This window comes from Rhodamnia argentea, chromosome 10 (genome assembly GCF_020921035.1).
Source record: "Rhodamnia argentea isolate NSW1041297 chromosome 10, ASM2092103v1, whole genome shotgun sequence".
In the NCBI taxonomy this organism is placed as follows: Eukaryota; Viridiplantae; Streptophyta; class Magnoliopsida; order Myrtales; family Myrtaceae; genus Rhodamnia; species Rhodamnia argentea.
The window spans coordinates 12,194,658-12,212,018 of record NC_063159.1 but is presented as its reverse complement, the minus strand read 5'-3'; the positions used below and the strand labels follow the sequence as shown (position 1 = coordinate 12,212,018).

The window sequence follows — 17,361 nt, the reverse complement described above, 5'->3', positions numbered from 1 at the left end:
TGACAGATGACACCGCACTGATGCCGATAAGAGGCATTGGAGGAATTAAAACTGCACATGCCGTACAGGATAGGATAAGGTCGACCATCCATCGCTCGCTCGATGCAACGAAAAGGGCAAACACAAGAAAACTTCTCGTGATTCGGAGCCGCAAGTTCCTCACATGCAGAAGTATTTTGCTTCGTCTATCTACGAACTAGAAAACGCAAGCGATCATCTTGGCGAATGGATTCACACCTCGGTTCAGTCTAGGACTTTCGAGACAGATTATGAGGGAGTGGCTCTTGATGTTATTTTCTCTAGGATGCCATGTTTTTCCGATGATTTCATGATGTCCAAGTTAGAAAATTCCCATAGATGGAGAGAGAGAGAGATCGAGAGATCTCCTAGAAAAGAGCTCCAATCTTCTGAACTCGTGGATCTTTCCAGCCCAAAGTCGAAGGGCCTAACTTAAACCAATAAGCCCAATAGCAGAAGAGGCGCTATGGACCTATGGTCCTATCCTGCTTCAGTTAGGCCTGCGCAATTTATCCTCCTTCTTTTTTGTTAATTTACCAAGAATATGAAAATGTTTGAGGGTTGTTAATACTTGGAGGTGACAAAAGAGTTATTGAAGATCATTAACAACTTACTTTAACATTTATAAAAAAAAAAAAGTTAGTTCATAGTTTCGAATGACCTTGTGGGTATCAATTAAATACTATAGTGCTCCATCAAAATGTTTTGATGTGTTTTGTTTGACTAAGGAACTCTGTCCGTGGTTAAAGTATACATTAAAAGTTAAATGAAAAAATTCCCACGACACATCTCGAAATATAAAAGAAAAAGGTATTGAGATAGAAAAACTTCCTAAACTTTTGGTATTGTGACATTAGCCTAATGTCTGACACTTCGATTACTTGCATTTGCTTGAGCTTGAGAGTTGAGACCACACTTTAAGGCTTTTTAATTGCTTTTCTCTACTTTGAGCATAGCAATCTCATTTTTCTATTCTCCCAATAACAATCTCGTGCTCCATTTTTTCTTTATAATCCAGGAACACGAGCAGCAGAGACCCGATTACTAGGAGGCCTTTACAAGTTTCATAAATGGGTTAAGTCTAGACCTTTGATTTTGTGCATATTACCTTGAGCTATGACGGTTGCGCGTGTAATGCACGATTTGAATAACCGATTTTTAGTTACTGGGCTGACAACTACGGTCGCCCAATCAATCATGGTCCAAGTGTCGAAAGTCATTTTTGGCGAATTTTGGGCAAGAATACTTGTATTTTTAGTTTGAATGATGGACAAAAAAAAATGACACGCAAGTTAACAAAGTAATATATTCATATCGTATTAAGATATCATAATCTACTTCATTCAATAATCATGAAAATGTTAACATTCGAATTTGTTTTTTTGGTCGGTCCTTTTCTAAGGTAAATGGATTAGAAAATTGGATATGCTGACTCATCATTTATAAAAATTCAACTCAATCCCTGTCATCAAATAACTTATGATTTATTAGTTGAACAAAATAAGAGTACCGCGTAATAATTCGGTGAAAAAAATTAAAAATTTAAATGTGATAAATACCGGTGATTGCAGATCCCGTCATCCACGTGGCTTCCGATGGCGGAGCCGCGACTTTGTGGCCGCGGCCGGGTGTTTTGCTGCTTCTCCATCTTGTCCGCACCGACACAAACTGTCCCGGGCGGCGGAAGAAGAAGAAGAAGAAGAAGCTGCTTTGTGATTTTGCGAGGACGACAACAATGGGCAACTCTCAATCGCAATCGCCCCACGCCCATCCTCGCTTTGCTTCTGCCTCCAGGTTCTTTTGTCGTCCATCAATTTCTTCACCTTCGGGGCTTCAATTGCGTGTGATCGTGACTCAAAGCTGTCAACTTTTCTCCTTTCTTTCCCACGTAGAGCTTTCACTCAGAAGGAATTGGAAGATCTTAGATCGTTGTTTGTTTCTCTGGCCGCCCAATCCCAAACCAATGGCCATCACGTCTCTCTCCCTGTTTTCCAGGTCTCTCTCTCTCTCTCTGCGCTTTGTAAATCTGAGTTTCACGTGCCAACGATTGGTTGGATTTTCTAGCACAGGCATATTTTCAGCTCCACGGCCCTCTGAGCGAGAGGTTGTTTGATTTGATTACCCAGAAAAGGAAAGATGGGAGGCTTAACTTTGAAGACCTCATCATTGCCAAAGTGAGAACTTTTGCGATCTAATTTTGTGGGTAATCAGGTCTTGCGTACTGTACATGGTTAGTGGATGACTTGATCGTGCTTCGTTTTTGCATGCCGCAGGCTACTTATGAAAAAGGGGCGGGAGATGAGATTGAGGAGTTCATCTATCAGTTACTGGATGTGGATGATGATGGAAATGTGACGAGGTATGAATCTATGTGTTCGTCTGTCTGAAAATAATGTTTATGCATGGAAATGCTGGTTTATTCATCGGTGAAGTATCTTTCGGATTTCTTCGTTGTAAGGATTGTGTGGCTTAAACTGTTTGGATAAGGAAGTTATTTCGCTACTTTTTGATGAATATGTTAGCTTGAACGATCGTCTTCTAGACTGTATCCATTAAATGGTATGAAGTGTCAACTGTAAAAAGAGACCTGTCCAGTAGGCTGCTCATTCTTCTTTAAAAGGCACGGTAGTCGAAGCTACATTATACCTTGCTTGCTCTAGCATATGGTGTGCCATTTTATATTCATCAGGGGAGAGTGAGTGCCGTTATGTTGTTCAGCTTATGCTAAGTTTCCCAATCTCCGCTTTTCTTTTGGCTTGCTGCTTATTTTTCTGTGCTGATGGTATGGCTTTATGAATGCAACGACAGGTCTGATCTGGAATCTGTTATGATCACAGTGTTTGACAGTGTATTTAGTCCCAAGAGGGTGCAAACTGGAGGGAGTCCAAAAGAAGAGGATCTTTGCTTTTTTCTTGATTCTGCAAATTTCTCAGAGAATGTGCATGGAAATGGTGAACAAAGTATGTCATTAGAGGATTCAAGAAGATGGTTTGCATTTGTGCCATCAGTTAGGAAGTTCCTCGGAAGCTTGTTGGTGCCTCCCGATTCAGGTTCTCTTTCCCCAGGATTAAACTGTGTCAAAACAAGTTTTTTAAATTGCGATGTTTTCTCTCTAATGCAGTTGGCTGTTTGTGCATGTATATGTACTGTTTTTATTGGAAAGAGTATACTCTTGGTATGTTGTTTTTTCGCCCAAAGTAGGCTCTTTATAAAGACTAAACTGATCTAAGAGGATGACTCGCATTACGTTGACTGATCACAATAATTTTGGTTAGCTGTTAAGAAAGACTCCTCTATTGCACTTTGCAGCAAAATATTCCCGAATCTAAATTAAAATGAATGCTCATCCATTCATTTTTCCTTTGATGAAAATCCTGCTTGACCTTATTCTTTCTATTAATGTCTTTGGAAACTCCCTTATGGCAACACATCTTAATAGATTGAAGATGAATGTGTGAGCTCTTTGTGAGGATTAAACTTTCCACATTATACGAGGGTCGAGGTCTGATGGGCAGTGATTTGATATGATTTTCTCAGCCAGGCTTGTACCTTTAGTGACATATAAGAAATAGGGTTGCTTGACATCAATAATAGAAATGGCATCTTTCATAATGATTTGGTTGAGCGTATAATTTTCAGAGGGAGGGAGGGAGGGATATGCTAGGTTGATCAACTGTTTAATTTCCTATCTGAATCGTCTTATTTGAATTGTACAGTGCCTTTGAAGTTTGACTCTAATCTTTTATGCTTAGGAAGACCGGGTGCTCAAGTTCCTCATCTATCATGTTGGAATCACACTGATTCTGGTGAGATCATTTTAAAGGAAGAGTATGCGTGGCATATAGGAGGTGTTCTCTCAGAAGAAGAGCTCGACCAATGGAAGCTCTTGTACCACAGTTCTCTCAGTGGCCTCAGTTTCAACACATTTTTGGGGAGCATCAAGTAATTCTTTATCCCCATCTTTATTTTGTGGCTATTGTTTAATCGCTCATCTTCTACTTTCTTCTGATTCTGTTCTGTGACATGCAGATGCTTCTCTCTCCCACTCTTTTAAATTTTTTACTTTTTTATTTCTATTTTTACATGTATAGGGTTATTATGTTTGATCTCCTAATTTCTTTGCTATGCCGGATTTGAGCAGGCGTAAAGTTTACTGTAGGGATACTAGCCTAGATTTCAGCACAGATGTCATTTGCATGTTATAAAACACACCCACTTTCAATAAATGGTTGTTGCTCATGACATGAAGTGTTGTCCACTCATGAAGACACAAGCATGGCTTGACTTTTACCAGGCAGTTGATTCCAAGTTTCCAGCTTCAGATTTTACATGCACTAATAAATGATAAACATAGATTTGTAGAGATGCCACCTCTGCTTGAGGGGCATCAGTTCGCGGTATGCTGATGTTGAGTATTCAAGTTGCTTGCGTTTTCTTTATAGACTTATAAAACTGCAGTGCTTTAAAGACCTCTCGGTTGGGAAAATGAGATTGAAGCGCCGACCTTAAGTGAGGTGTTGCTGGAGATCCTCTGTTTGTTAGTGATGCCTAATTTGTCCCTGATTTCTTTCCCATATAAATGTGTGGTCAACTAAACTGGACTTTAGGACCTAATAGATGACTACTGCTTTAATTTCCTTTCTGTCTGATCTTTGCAGATACTAAATATCTAGTACCCTATTTCGTTGTTGAGTATTTCATGGCTTCTGATACTAATAATCAGATAAATGTCCAAATAATTTTTGGTTTAGTTTTCTGAGCAAGTACAACAAGCAAAAGTGGCAGTGAAAAGACTGCACCCAGCTTTTATGACATGTATTGATCTATGATTATTTTGTAATCGTCTCCGTACTTCTAGAAATTAAATATTCTTCTGACATGGCAAATCTCTCTCCAGTTTCGTACCTTTCCCTTCTTTTCCTTGACCCTTCCCGTCGCTCTGAGTTCCAATTGGCTTTTTTTAGGCAAGGGGGAGGATTCCAAATGAACTCACAGAGATTCTAAACTTTGAATGGGGGAGTAATGACTAATGTTTCTGCTTGGAATTGCAGCAACAGCGAAGGGCCAACAATCTTGATAATTAAGGACAGAGAAGGCCACATATATGGAGGGTATGCTTCTCAGCCTTGGGAGAGGCACAGTGAATTCTATGGAGATATGAAGTCTTTTCTTTTCCAGCTTTATCCTCGTGCATCCATATATAGACCTACTGGAGCAAACAGAAATGTACAATGGGTATGCTGCTTCTTCTGGAGCTTGTATTCTTGATACTGACCATTCTTCTTTAGTTGAAAATAAACGAATTCGTTGGCTGTTCTTCGTTCTTTATTGTTTAAAATTCTTAAAGAATCCTTTTTCTTAGTGACATGCATGGAAGTGTATTTCACTGTGAGCTCTCCACAAAACGTGGATTAATTCTATCCTTTGTTTGGAAATTGCAGCTCCCATGTAAGTAGAGTTGGATTAAACAGATTTCCCTCCTCCCTTTAGGAAGAGAAAAGATATCTGCAAAGTAGCTTTTCCTGTTTTGTGTGACATCCCATAAACAAACGGCTTTCTTTGGATCGCATCTACCTGGATTTTACATCTTGGTTATATGAATCCTGCACGAAAGAGTAATAGAGAGCCAGAATAATTCTTGCCACATTTCTTTGCAAATCACTGTACTATAGCTTTAGAAGATAAGTTTTTCCAAAATATCGATGGATGAAGCTGCGCAAATTTGTCAGCCCGAAACACCCATTATTTTTCCACTTGAGGTGGTAAACTACTTACTTTATTGACGTTGGCAGTTTGCAATTTACCATATGTTTCTTTGCTTGCTATTTGTTCCATTGACCTGAACATGTTTAGTTTCGGTTTTGGTCTCTGCAGTGTGCAGTGAACTTCAGCTCTGAAGATATCCCAAATGGGATCGGTTTTGGAGGGCGAGCTAATCACTTTGGCCTCTTCATTTCAGCAAGCTTCGACCAGGGGCAGACGTTTGCATGCACGACGTTCGGCAGCCCCTGCCTTTCGACAGCCAACCGAACTATCCCAGAAGTGATCGAGTGCTGGGGAGTTGTCCAAAAGAAGCAACTAGAAAAGCAGGACGCCGTAAGAGGGACCGTTTTGGAGAGATTCAAGGAGGATCGCCATATGCTTAACATGGTCGGTCTCGCAAATTCTAGCGAGTAAGGACATGGCTCGGTACATGTGTATACCGTCTGCTTTTGTTGTCATTACTGTTTCTACTTTTTTTCCTGTACGGACTGAAAACTTTACCACAAAGATGCTATGGCCACATATTTTCATCGACTCCGAAAAGCGCATCTCCGGAATAGACTCTTCGTTCTAGGCTCCCTATAATTCACTCATGAAGGTCGTTGAGGGGTTGAACTAACCTATAGAACATTGTTAAAATTCGTTCAATCTTATAAAAACCTGTCTCGTGGGGCCAAAACTTTTTTCTTTTATGCAAAGGTGGTCTGTTGTGGTTGTGTCAAGATTACTTGCCCAATGTAAGAGCAGAAGCTCGGGTAAGCTTGAAGTGCTGCTCCTTCACCAACCCATTAGGCTAAATTCAAAGCAGAGATTGGCAGTGAAGATGAGGATATCAATCATCGATGATGAAGTAGGTATTCTCGTGATTCAAGCCCAGCTCCCTCTAGTTATGGCTACACCTACACAGACCTTGCCTGTCGAGTTTCACTCAATTGGCTGTTTGGTGAATCATTAGGGCCTGCCTTCGATTGGAGCAGTTTATGTTCGATCAAAATTCTCTGCAATTCAGATGGTTGGACTGTGACGTATGACCTTCCATGTCCTTGCTTTCTAGGGTTGGCTTCCACTTGTAGGACTGAACCAAAACATCCTAAGGATCACAAACATCAGTAGTGAACTTAGGTGCGATCTAACTTTTGATGGATGTTGCATCCTTAAACGTCACGGGCAATGGACTGGTCCGCGCAAGGTTTCGGTGAATCATCAGAGGACCAGCCCTTGGCTGAAAATATTGCGGCTTTATTTCTTGCAATATTATTTCAAGTGTTGCAAGTAATTATTTTTAGAAAAATATTTTTTAAATCGTTCGTTTTTTTCACGAAGGAAATAGAGCCTTTATCTTGGTTCTGGTTCTGGTTCTTCTCTTTTCTACATGCGGGTAATATCTATGTATGTCTATGCTTCTATCAAGTATAAATAGCGACAAGGATGTGATGTGTGCCCGAAAGTTTTCTCATACCCTGCTAGAGAAAAAAAAAATGGAAAACCACATTATTCCTAGATCATTAAATTGCCAGAGAAGAGTCTGGCAAACAAGGTCCCTATTGTCATCTGCCCGCGGTTTTCGATTTTGAAATCTGCCGCTCAAATTAGTTGGTCAAATTTCCACGCTCGTCGCTTAAATATCAAGGCCACGAAAGCCCCCGACCTGTACAAAGCAAGCTGTAATTCCTCCATGCACTAAGCTGTAATTACTCGGTACACAAGCGATGTCGAGATCGCGACGTGCGAACACGAGTTGTCAGCGGCGGTGTAAAAACAATTCGCCTTCGTTAAATTCTCGAGAAAAAGAGAGCAAAATAACTTGACTCAAACTTTGGGCAAGCTTCTTGACGAGGAAGATCCAGGGCAGTCGAGGCCTTCAAAATTACATCTACCATCTTTAATGTCCGAACGGAATGCCTGTGAAATGTGTAAAACTTGGTCCCTGGAAAATTAAACGCTGCATCTCTGGCAGTCGACAGGATCGTTCACCTTCACCCTTCCTCAATATTAATCACCCACCAAACCAATTTCTTCTCATTCACGCGTTGGACGAGCTGTTTCAAAAATCTCGGACGTATTTGATTTTCTGACCATACGCTATTGCGATTGAAATGAAGTCGTACATCGGATCATGCTCGCTTTGTTTTTTTTTTTTTTAAATACTTCCGAACTAAAATGACATGCTTGTTCCCATCCGGCATGAACAAACAATGTGTGGCGCTCACCGAAAGATGTAAGGAGTTCAGAAGAAGTCTGAGTCGTAGATCTTCCTATTGATGCAGCCAGGTTTCCGACCTTTTCCGAGAAGAAGAAGTTAAGTGCGTTCGGTGATTCCTCTTGAAGATGATTGCGTAACGTTAACAGATCTCTTATGTCACAACTTTTAACTTGCACCTGTTTGTAAAGGGCGAAGAGCCAACCGCATTTTCGAGTAGAATTTTAGAGCTTACATCAATTGAAAAATGTTGGAAGTGGACATCGTTTTGCAGTAAATAGCCAGGACTTGATTTCATCAATTGAGATATTCGACGCTAGATTGCATCGACTCTTTGCTTTACTTTCTCGGAAAGGAGTGACGATCTCGGAACCTCTTGTGCCATAAATCTCCTCGACTCTTATCAAAGCGACAATATAAGGTGTTAGGGCAACGCTCCTATTTCCCCAATCGGGATAGGGAACTACGTGCATGCTCTTTTATCCAGATCGTTATCGCCGCTACTTCAATACAACCTTAGAAGATCAAGACATCAAACTCTTCAGCACCATCTTGAAGGACTGGTTGGTGGTGGAGTAGCCGCCATCCACCATGAGGTTCAACCCGCTCACATACTTGGCCTCGTCACCGCTCAGGTACAACGCTGCCTCCGCCACGTCCTCCGCCTCTGGCACCACCCCTTTCAGCACCGCTGACGCGCACAGCACCTCCTCAATGGCGCTCTTCTCGAGCCCCATGGTGTTCCGGAGCAACGGCGTCGCCATCCCGCACGGGGATATAGCGTTGATCCTAATCCCATACTGCCCTAGCTCGACGCACAGGTTCTTCATCAGCCCGACTACCGCGTGCTTCGACGCGGTGTACGCGTGCGGTGACTCGCCGCAGCATGCTGAGGCGATGCTTGCGGTGAAGAGGATGACACCCCTTTTCGCCGGGATCATGACCCTGGCGGCATGCTTGGCCCCAAGGAAAGCCCCGTAGACATTGATGTCGAGAACCCTCTTGAAGTCCTCGTTGTCAGAGTCGAGGATGGTCGGATAGACCTTCCCAGCGATGCCAGCATTGTTGTACATTATGTCGAGCTTGCCATACTTGGTGACCGCAAAGTTCACGGCATTCTCGACGTCGACATCGCTCGTGACATCACAGTGGACGTACGAAACGGCGTCCTTGGCGCCGAGCTCGTCGCACAGGGATTTGCCCAGTTTGTCCTGGACGTCCGCGACCACGACTTTAGCGCCGTGCCTGACGAATAACCGGACGGTGCTCTCGCCAATGCCGCTTGCTCCGCCTGTGATAATGGCCACTTTGCCTTCTAATCTGGAACCAGAGGAACTTTGTCGAGCCACATTAGTACATCAAGCGAGAAAACAGAAAGAGGCAGGACGATTGACCAGGAGGAAGTTGAGTGATGTACGCTTACCTTTTTGGAGCAAGAGCTGCAGACGAACCGTTCATGTTTTCTTTGTTTCTTTCTTCTGAGACTTTAATGAAGCAAGGTTCTTGGGATTCTCGCGATTTGTGGGAAAGTTGATGGGTCGATGTTGTCTCGCATGGGGGAGATTTATAGGGTCCAAAGACTGTACTGGTCAAAGATGTTGAACCGACGACCCTTGTCGTCATAGCTTTTCATGGGGAGCGCCAAATTAAAGATTGCCACGACGGATTTGTCTTTTTCCTGTTTTCAGGATTAGTCAAACTGGCGTAATTCGTTGATTTTTTGCCAGCTCAAGCTGGGCTGTCAGGTAAGAATGCCGACGACAAACAAGTTTACAAAGATTGGTATACAGAAGTAAGTATATGACCATGAATTGTTAACCATGATTGTGATTCATGTTGTCCCGTTTCAAGTGTAATATAGGGTCCATTTATTTAAAGAAAAACTGTTTTCGAGAAATTGTCTTTCGATTTTGCGATGTTTGGATAACGAAAAACTAATCGATCCGTGAAAAATGCTTTTCATGGACTGAGAATGGTAAGTTTAGATTGGGGGAAAATTACTTCCCCTTCTAGAAAGAAGGAAATTACTTCCCCTAAATCACCGAACAAATAAAAATTAACTATTTTCCTAAAAAATGATTCTGTTGTATAAAATAAATGCATCCATAAAATGTGGATGTTTTCTTTTTTTTGGTCGGGCCATAAAATGTGGATGTTAAACAGAGGGAAGAGAGGGAGCTCTGGGATTCAAATGATAATATGACTTGCTTTCAGCTTCATTTAGACAATCGTTCTCCTCAACATTTGAAATGTCAAGAGATGGAGCTTCTATGTATCAAATGTACACTTGTTTGTGTATATGTTTCCGAACTTTCGACATATATACATAGATTGTGTGTGCTGAAATGAATTTTAACTTTCGGATCCGATGGGGCGTATCGAATCTAACGGGTCATATGCATTTTGGTGATGTTGCACGCTCACTAGATGCTCAAGAACTATGTAGCTCCCGCATCACAAATTTCTCTTTATGATGGCTGGTGAGGTCTGTAGGGCGGTCTTGGGCATTTCTCATCTCAAAAGCTAGCTCAAAGGATGAGATTTTCCCTCATACTTATAATGGACCACCGGCCCCTTCCACAACCGATGTGGGCCAACCCCAACAAGGTCAAAATTGCACCGTATAGATGAAAATCCATGAGGCAAGCAAGCCGCGAGGCAAGCAGCACAAAGTGGCTAGAAGGCCTAAGAAAGATTTTCCGAGAGAGCTAGGAGATAAGATTAATCCTTGCAGAGCTGGAGTCGAACCAAACGAAGTTCTCAATTTGCAAAGATAGCTATACATAAATCCCACATCGCTCTACATAGGATCCACTCATCTCTTTCAAACGTGAAAGTGTTAAGCTGCTAGCGAAAGGTCGGTTCAAAAGGACATGATTAGGACATCCACGATTTCTCGAGAATACTAAGCTCGTTGTGCACAAATCTGGATCCCTTAACATTGCAATGTTAGGGGTGACATTAATCAAATCGGGTCGTCCAAATCAAAATGAACGGTCCGATTTGATTCATGTCACCTCTTCAAAATTTTTAAAAATTTCCACTCATATTTTTCCCTCCTTTTAAAAAGGTAACATGAATCGAATCAAGCTATTCATTTTGAAACTGGATGGCCTTTGATTAATGTCACCCCTAACATTGTCAGGGGATCCATTTCCCATCGTGTACAATGTATTCCCGACTAAGACGGAAAAAGACATTTAGTTTGAAATGCGAAAGTTAGCCTTGCGTAGCATTCGAACACGTACAGAAACAAGAACGGAAATTCTTGTAAACAAATAAAGCAAGAAACTTACTGCAGCATGGGAAGGAATTCATCAACAGATGAAGGCCAAGGCGGACGCTCCAACTGCTACCAGATAAGCTGACGAAGAATCGTCCAAAATCAATGCTCTGATCCAGAATTTAAAGCAAAGCGTGGCCACGCTTTGTCGACAATAGAAAATGTGCGCAACTTGCCCTTTGGCTCGAAACGACCTCTATTAAATTTCCCCATTTCTCTTAGTACAGAACCGGCACGAGAACGTGACGCTTTTGAATATCCCGCTTCGTGTCTTTTCTCTCGGACTCCGCCGATGTGATAATACGACACCTAGAAACCCTAGCACAAGAAAAGGGAAAATCGTGATTATTACAGCTTTAGGGTTCCTGGGTATGCGAGCTCCGATATGAAAACGATGAATGCGACGTGTCGCGCTAAATTACAGGAGCGGTACGCTAAAATTTAGCAGATGTTCGTTCAGAATAATGTGGGATGTCGGGTAAAGAGTTGGCAAAGATGGAGTTCCAAGCTTATTGTGATCGAATGATGCCCTTTTGTTTGGAGGTTTGAGTTGGGATTCTTAATGGGTCTTGCGGGTTGTCTGCTAGTGATTACAAGGATTAATTTGCAACGTTGTGGTTCAATCCTTTTGCAAACAAAAAGGATTGAGGTACCCAGAAATTTAAAACGAAAATGCACTTCGATCTACGGCTACGTGTTACTGTTCTTGGCAACCTTTTTGCAATGAGATTAGTTAGGTTTTAGGAGAAATGATATAAGCTGTTAGATTCTTCCAACGATGCATTCATAGCAAGTTCCTGAGCTTTTACAAATTGTCCAATCATGTCATGGAACTATTTTTGTGCATTTAGTATATATTTTTTTTGTTCAAGTTGGTCCTTTCGTTAAATTAGAATTGAGAATAATGGTATGGACTGACGAATGAGCCCTATGTCAATGCTAACAGGATAAATTGGTGCTTGCATGTAACTTTCCTTACCCAAAAAAAAATATTGAAAATAAAAAAAACAAACTCTAAGAGTGAGAGGAAAAGAGAAGACATTGGAGGCAATTGGGGGGCAGTGTCGATGACACCCGTGCACTAGCGAGGGCTGGTGAACCGTTGCTGGCGGTCGCTAGGGTCGCTGAAATTGGGCATGGACCACCCCGACTTGAATCCAAATTTAGCTTAGGATTGTACAATCTTGGCCTGGTGATAGCTTGGGATTGCGTAATCCCCATCATCGATTGACAGGGTGGCCGACCCCTAGCGTCGCAAGGCGTGTTGCGCCATCCCAACGAGGGTCCGAGTGGGACTATGTTTTAAGAACCCATATTGGACAAGCCGGTGTTCGTTGAACATGATCTAATAAGTTTCTCAAAGGGACGATAAAATTTGTGCATATGTACACTAAGATAAAATATACATTTACATGAGCGTCCTTATACATTCAAAGTGTAAACAAAGATTGGTATTCGAGACTCTTGTGTCGAATAATGAAATTATTTGGTCATAAGTCCTCAATGCAGAGACATCAGGCCATACAAAATTTTGAATACCTGTGTTTGAATAGAGACACCGTTCTATGCCTGACTTGAATTTTGTAATTGATGAATAAAACTATTACGAGAAAAAGTTGTAATAATTGAAATGATTAGGAACAACTTTGCTATGGTAAACATCACGTTCCACGCCATCACTCAATATATGTGTTATTCAATCATCGAGTGACATAAATAAGTTATAACACAGCTTCTCACTTTCTCTTCCTTGTAGCTTCGAACATGAAGTTTGCCGTGTTATGATCAAAGCACCTGTACAAATCGAATGAATGGATCCTTCCACGTGTACGATTATCTCCATCCTCAATCGTCAACCCATTATTCAACACGACGCATGACATCCACTAAGTATGTTCTTCACTCATTAGGAGTAGATTGCGAATGACAATGGTCATTCTTCTTAGCAGTATTGACACAAATAATTTTTAAACTTTGGCCCAACGTGTATGCTATTTTTAAACTTCAACCAAATATGTAATGTGATCTCCGAACTTTTAATTTGTTCAATATGATCCTGGAAGTTTTGGTACATATTCAATTTAGTTCACGAAGTATATGAAAAAGTTCAATGTCGTCCCTCACTACATGAAAATATTTAGTGTTGTCCTTTCATTAATTCAAAGATCGGTGATAAAATTGAACATTTTCATATAGACTAGACATTTGCCAAATGTCTAGGGACCATATTATACATTGGGTTAAAGTTCAAGGATCACATTGAAAAATTAAAAATTTAAGAATAGCATTGCACGTTAAGTCAAAGTTCATGAATTTTTTATGTCTTTTTTTTTTTTGTTAATTAGGAACTTCGGGAACATGGTACGATTGAGAGCTAACTTTTGGAAGGCACATTTAACATGCACATGGATTCCAGAAGAGTACGGATAGATAGGCCAGTCACAATTTTCAAACTTCAGAAGGGAAGAAATTTGACGGGGCCATCATAATTGATCGAGCAAAGATCCTGAGAGCAAGCATCTATCATGTGGCCAGGAGCCCGTACCCGACCCATACCGTCATTTATTCGTCCCATCGAGAGAAGCAGAGAAAGCTTTGAGACGATTGAAGTTGTTGACTTCTATCAACCCCCTTCGATGGATGGTACACATTCACGCCGTGGACGGAGCGATTTGTATGTATTCATGAGCAGACTCAAACGACGCAGGATCGGATTATATATCCACCATGTTATATGAAGCTCCGCTCCGCTCCAATCCGATCTGATTCGATCCTCATCAACGGAGTTACTAAGGCTGCCGATCTTCCCAACCACCTGCCTCCTCTCTCTCAATTTTCGTACTCCATCAAAAGTCACCGGCCTGCCTAAGACCGGATCTTGCAATGTCATATTGAACAGGAAATGACGAGATTACCAAAGAAAATTAACAGGGAATAAAAATGACACCATATATTTATGTGGTTCAGTCCGAGTATCATACCTACTCCACTGTAGCTACAAAGAATCCGCTATAAATTTAGCTAATTAGAGAGTTTACAAGCGAGTTTATTAATCCGTTTTGGGGAGAATGTATACCGATGACTTTATGCTCCGATCGCGTTATTATTTAGAAAAATGCCTTTCTAGCTTTTGTTTGGGAAAACCCTAAATTACAGTCATTTGCGAGTTTTTGGTGTACTATGCTATGCTCACCAACCATCAAAGGACAAAGTTAAGTTTGAAGAAAGGGCGAGAAAATATGTATTTATAGGATATCCATATGACATGAAAGGTAGAAAAGTTCATTATATGGAAACTAAAGAATTATTGGTATGGAACTAGCTAAGCTGACCGCCACACCAGGTCAGACGGTGGGACGGTCAACTAATGACCACAAATGTCGTTTGTTGAAACCGGATCACTTGTCGATCCGATTTCATCATTTTGATTGCCCAATTCCTTTTCCTTTATTTTTATTTTTATATATTTTTTTATTGTAAGCTAAAATTAAAAGACAAAATTATAAAAGGGCTCACGCAATCAAGGTTTTAATAAACCATATCCAATTGACAAGCATATTATGCGAATATGTGGTGCGTACATGTCGGATGTGGACTTTTGGTCGATAAGCATATCACGCTAATATGGGGTGCGCATGGGTCTATCAATTTTACGGAATGTCATATTAGCTTGTCTTAATTCTTAATAACTAAAAAAAAACATAATTATTTTTTATACTTTGTCTTCTAATTTTAGCTTACAATAAAAACACATAAAAGTAAATAAAAAAGGGGGATGAGGGATGTGGAGTCAAAATGATGAAACCGCATCAGCAAGTGATCCGGTATCATTAAAAAATTTGTGGTCATTAGTTGATTGTTCGATCGTCTAACTTAGTAGGACGGTCAGCTAAGCATTTTCCTATTGGTATCCCGCATCGTGATGCCGTTTTTTACCACGTTGATTTTCTCATTTGGTCCAGAACCTGCACACGAGGATCAAACCTCTCTTCTTCTTCTAATACCACCTCGAGAGCTGGCGTCTTTTGATGGTGGGCAGAATCAAACCTTAAGGGGAGGAAGGAAGGGTGCCAAGCTCAATTCATGAAGAAAAATGGACAAAGAGAGATGTAGGATAACAGAAAAAATAGCCGGCTCACCTCCGAGATCATGTGTGCTGTAAGGCCTAAACATAGACCCTAACTCTTCATTACACTCCTTCAATATCTTCACGTACAATCTATCCAATTGAGATGTTTATTTCTTAAGAACGATTTACTGAGCCTCACATCATATTTTTTTAGTTGCTGCTGATTCTGATATTGAGCCCATAAATTACATTGACACTATTAGAAATCTTACGTGGAGAGAAATAGTGTGGGCGGAAATTAAAGTTCTCGAAGATAATAGGACTTGGACTCTGGCAACTTTGTTGGAGGGTAAGAAACCCATAGGGTGCAAATAGGTTTACAAAATCTAGCATTGAGCTAATGGAAATATTGAACGATACAAAGCTCGTCTTGCCGCTGAGAAATTCATCTAGGTAGAGAGCATGAACTTCCATGAAACCTTTGCACCTATGACTAAACTAGTCACTGTATGGTGTCTTCTTTGCACCTCCGACTAAACCAGTCACTGTATGGTGTCTCCTTGCAGTTGTACTGTATCACAATTGGGAGCCGCATCAGCTGGACGTCAACAACCCATTTCTACGCGATGACTTGGATGAGATAGTTTTTATGAAACTTTCACTCACCAAGTTCTACAACAATGGCTAGAATCATGTTTGTCGATTATAAAAGTTCTTACATGGTATTTGACAGGCATCTGGAAATCGGTTACCAAAATTCTCTAATGCATTGAGGGTGTATGGCTTTGCTCAATCATAAATAGACTACTTCTAGTTCAGCTATTCTCACGACGGTACCTTTTTAGCCTTGTTGGTAAATGTTGATGATCTCATCTTGGCAGGAAATAATTCAAAACCATGTGCACCGCTCAAACGATACATTGAGGAGTGTCTTCATTTCAAGGACCTCGGCCAATTAAAGAAGCTTTTTGGGAATTGAAGTGACGCGAACGACTTTGGGATTAAATTCTGTGCCAAAGAAGTAAGCATTTGACATCCTATCTAAATGCCGGTTTGTTAGCAGCAATGACTTCTCCAATGAAGCAACAACACCAGCTAGCGACAGTAATCAGACCTGCCATGAATTATGTTTTCTATCAACAGACTTTCCCGGTTCATATAGGAACCGAAGAAGCAGCAATAGGAAGTTGCTGTACGCGTTTTTTGACATCTTAAGATGAACCAAGGACAAGGGATTCTGTTAATTACCTCATGTGATTCTGATTGAGCAAGTCGCCCCAATTACTCGATAATCAGTCACTAGTTATGTAGTCATGCTTGTTGGTTGGCCATTCTTTTGGAGAACTAAGAAGCATACCACAGTTTCCCCTTCCTCTGCTGAACCTGAATATAGCGCTGTCGCAACTACCACAACTTAAGTGCCGGAAGGTCCAGGAAGTTGGTGATCTGATGACGAGGGACCTGGCGACCGAAGCCCCAGTTAACGGCGGCGATTTGGTTGTGTATTTTACTTGCCTCACTCAAGATATTGCACAACAAATCGGTGGATCTTTATTGCAACAATCAAGCTGCCTTACACATCGGGACAAATATAGTGTTTTACGAACGAACAAAACATATTGAAATTAATTGCCACTTTGTTCAGAACATGTAAAGTCCGGGGCAAATAGAACCGAGCACATAGCCACTATGCTTCAACTAGCACACAATTTTACCAAGGCATTCGGTCAAGATCGGTTTACATTTCCCCTCAGCAAGTTGGGCATTCGTGACCTCTATGTGCCAATGCGAGGCCGAAGCCTGACGGGAGTTGGAGCACCAAAAGCTATATATGATAGCTCTTATTAATTGGACGGTACCAGCAGCAAAGGACGGTTTCACCGCTCTCGATCGTTTCATGTGATATTCTGACTCAGAAGATAACCATACTCACTAGATGGACCGCAAGGCAACACGGTTATTCGTTCACCTTATGCAATTTTTCCTTTTTCTCCTAACCACTTGAATAGCTGTGTACATAACTGTGAC

The 17,361-nt window shown here is 41.2% G+C and overlaps 2 protein-coding genes and 1 long non-coding RNA gene across 5 annotated transcripts; 1 reads left to right on the top strand and 2 right to left on the bottom strand.

Moving 5' to 3' along the window:
• Nucleotides 1-1,582: 1,582 nt before the first annotated feature.
• Nucleotides 1,583-6,363, top strand: LOC115753904 (MTOR-associated protein MEAK7). 2 transcript variants are annotated; one of them, XM_030692757.2, is made up of 8 exons: nt 1,583-1,812; nt 1,911-2,013; nt 2,088-2,192; nt 2,292-2,377; nt 2,827-3,068; nt 3,771-3,960; nt 5,070-5,253; nt 5,893-6,363. In XM_030692757.2, the coding sequence occupies exons 1-8, from the start codon at nt 1,754-1,756 to the stop codon at nt 6,193-6,195; spliced, it is 1,272 nt and encodes a 423-aa protein (XP_030548617.1). In that variant the 5' UTR covers nt 1,583-1,753; the 3' UTR covers nt 6,196-6,363. The 2 variants fall into 2 exon arrangements, with proteins under 2 accessions (XP_030548617.1, XP_030548616.1); XM_030692756.2 differs by having other exon boundaries at nt 2,827-3,083.
• LOC115753905 lies at nt 4,770-5,129 on the bottom strand. The gene is made up of 2 exons (XR_004016915.2): nt 5,008-5,129; nt 4,770-4,938 (listed from the first exon to the last, which is right to left on the bottom strand). It is a non-coding gene; the product is annotated as an uncharacterized LOC115753905 (long non-coding RNA).
• Nucleotides 6,364-8,360: 1,997 nt separating the features above from the next.
• LOC115753894 (short chain aldehyde dehydrogenase 1-like) lies at nt 8,361-9,564 on the bottom strand. Of its 2 annotated transcripts, none has more exons than XM_030692746.2 (2): nt 9,405-9,564; nt 8,361-9,301 (listed from the first exon to the last, which is right to left on the bottom strand). In XM_030692746.2, the coding sequence occupies exons 1-2, from the start codon at nt 9,437-9,439 to the stop codon at nt 8,506-8,508; spliced, it is 831 nt and encodes a 276-aa protein (XP_030548606.1). In that variant the 5' UTR covers nt 9,440-9,564; the 3' UTR covers nt 8,361-8,505. The 2 variants fall into 2 exon arrangements, with proteins under 2 accessions (XP_030548606.1, XP_048127377.1); XM_048271420.1 differs by having other exon boundaries at nt 8,361-9,316; nt 9,405-9,563.
• Between the last annotated feature and the right edge of the window lie 7,797 nt (nt 9,565-17,361).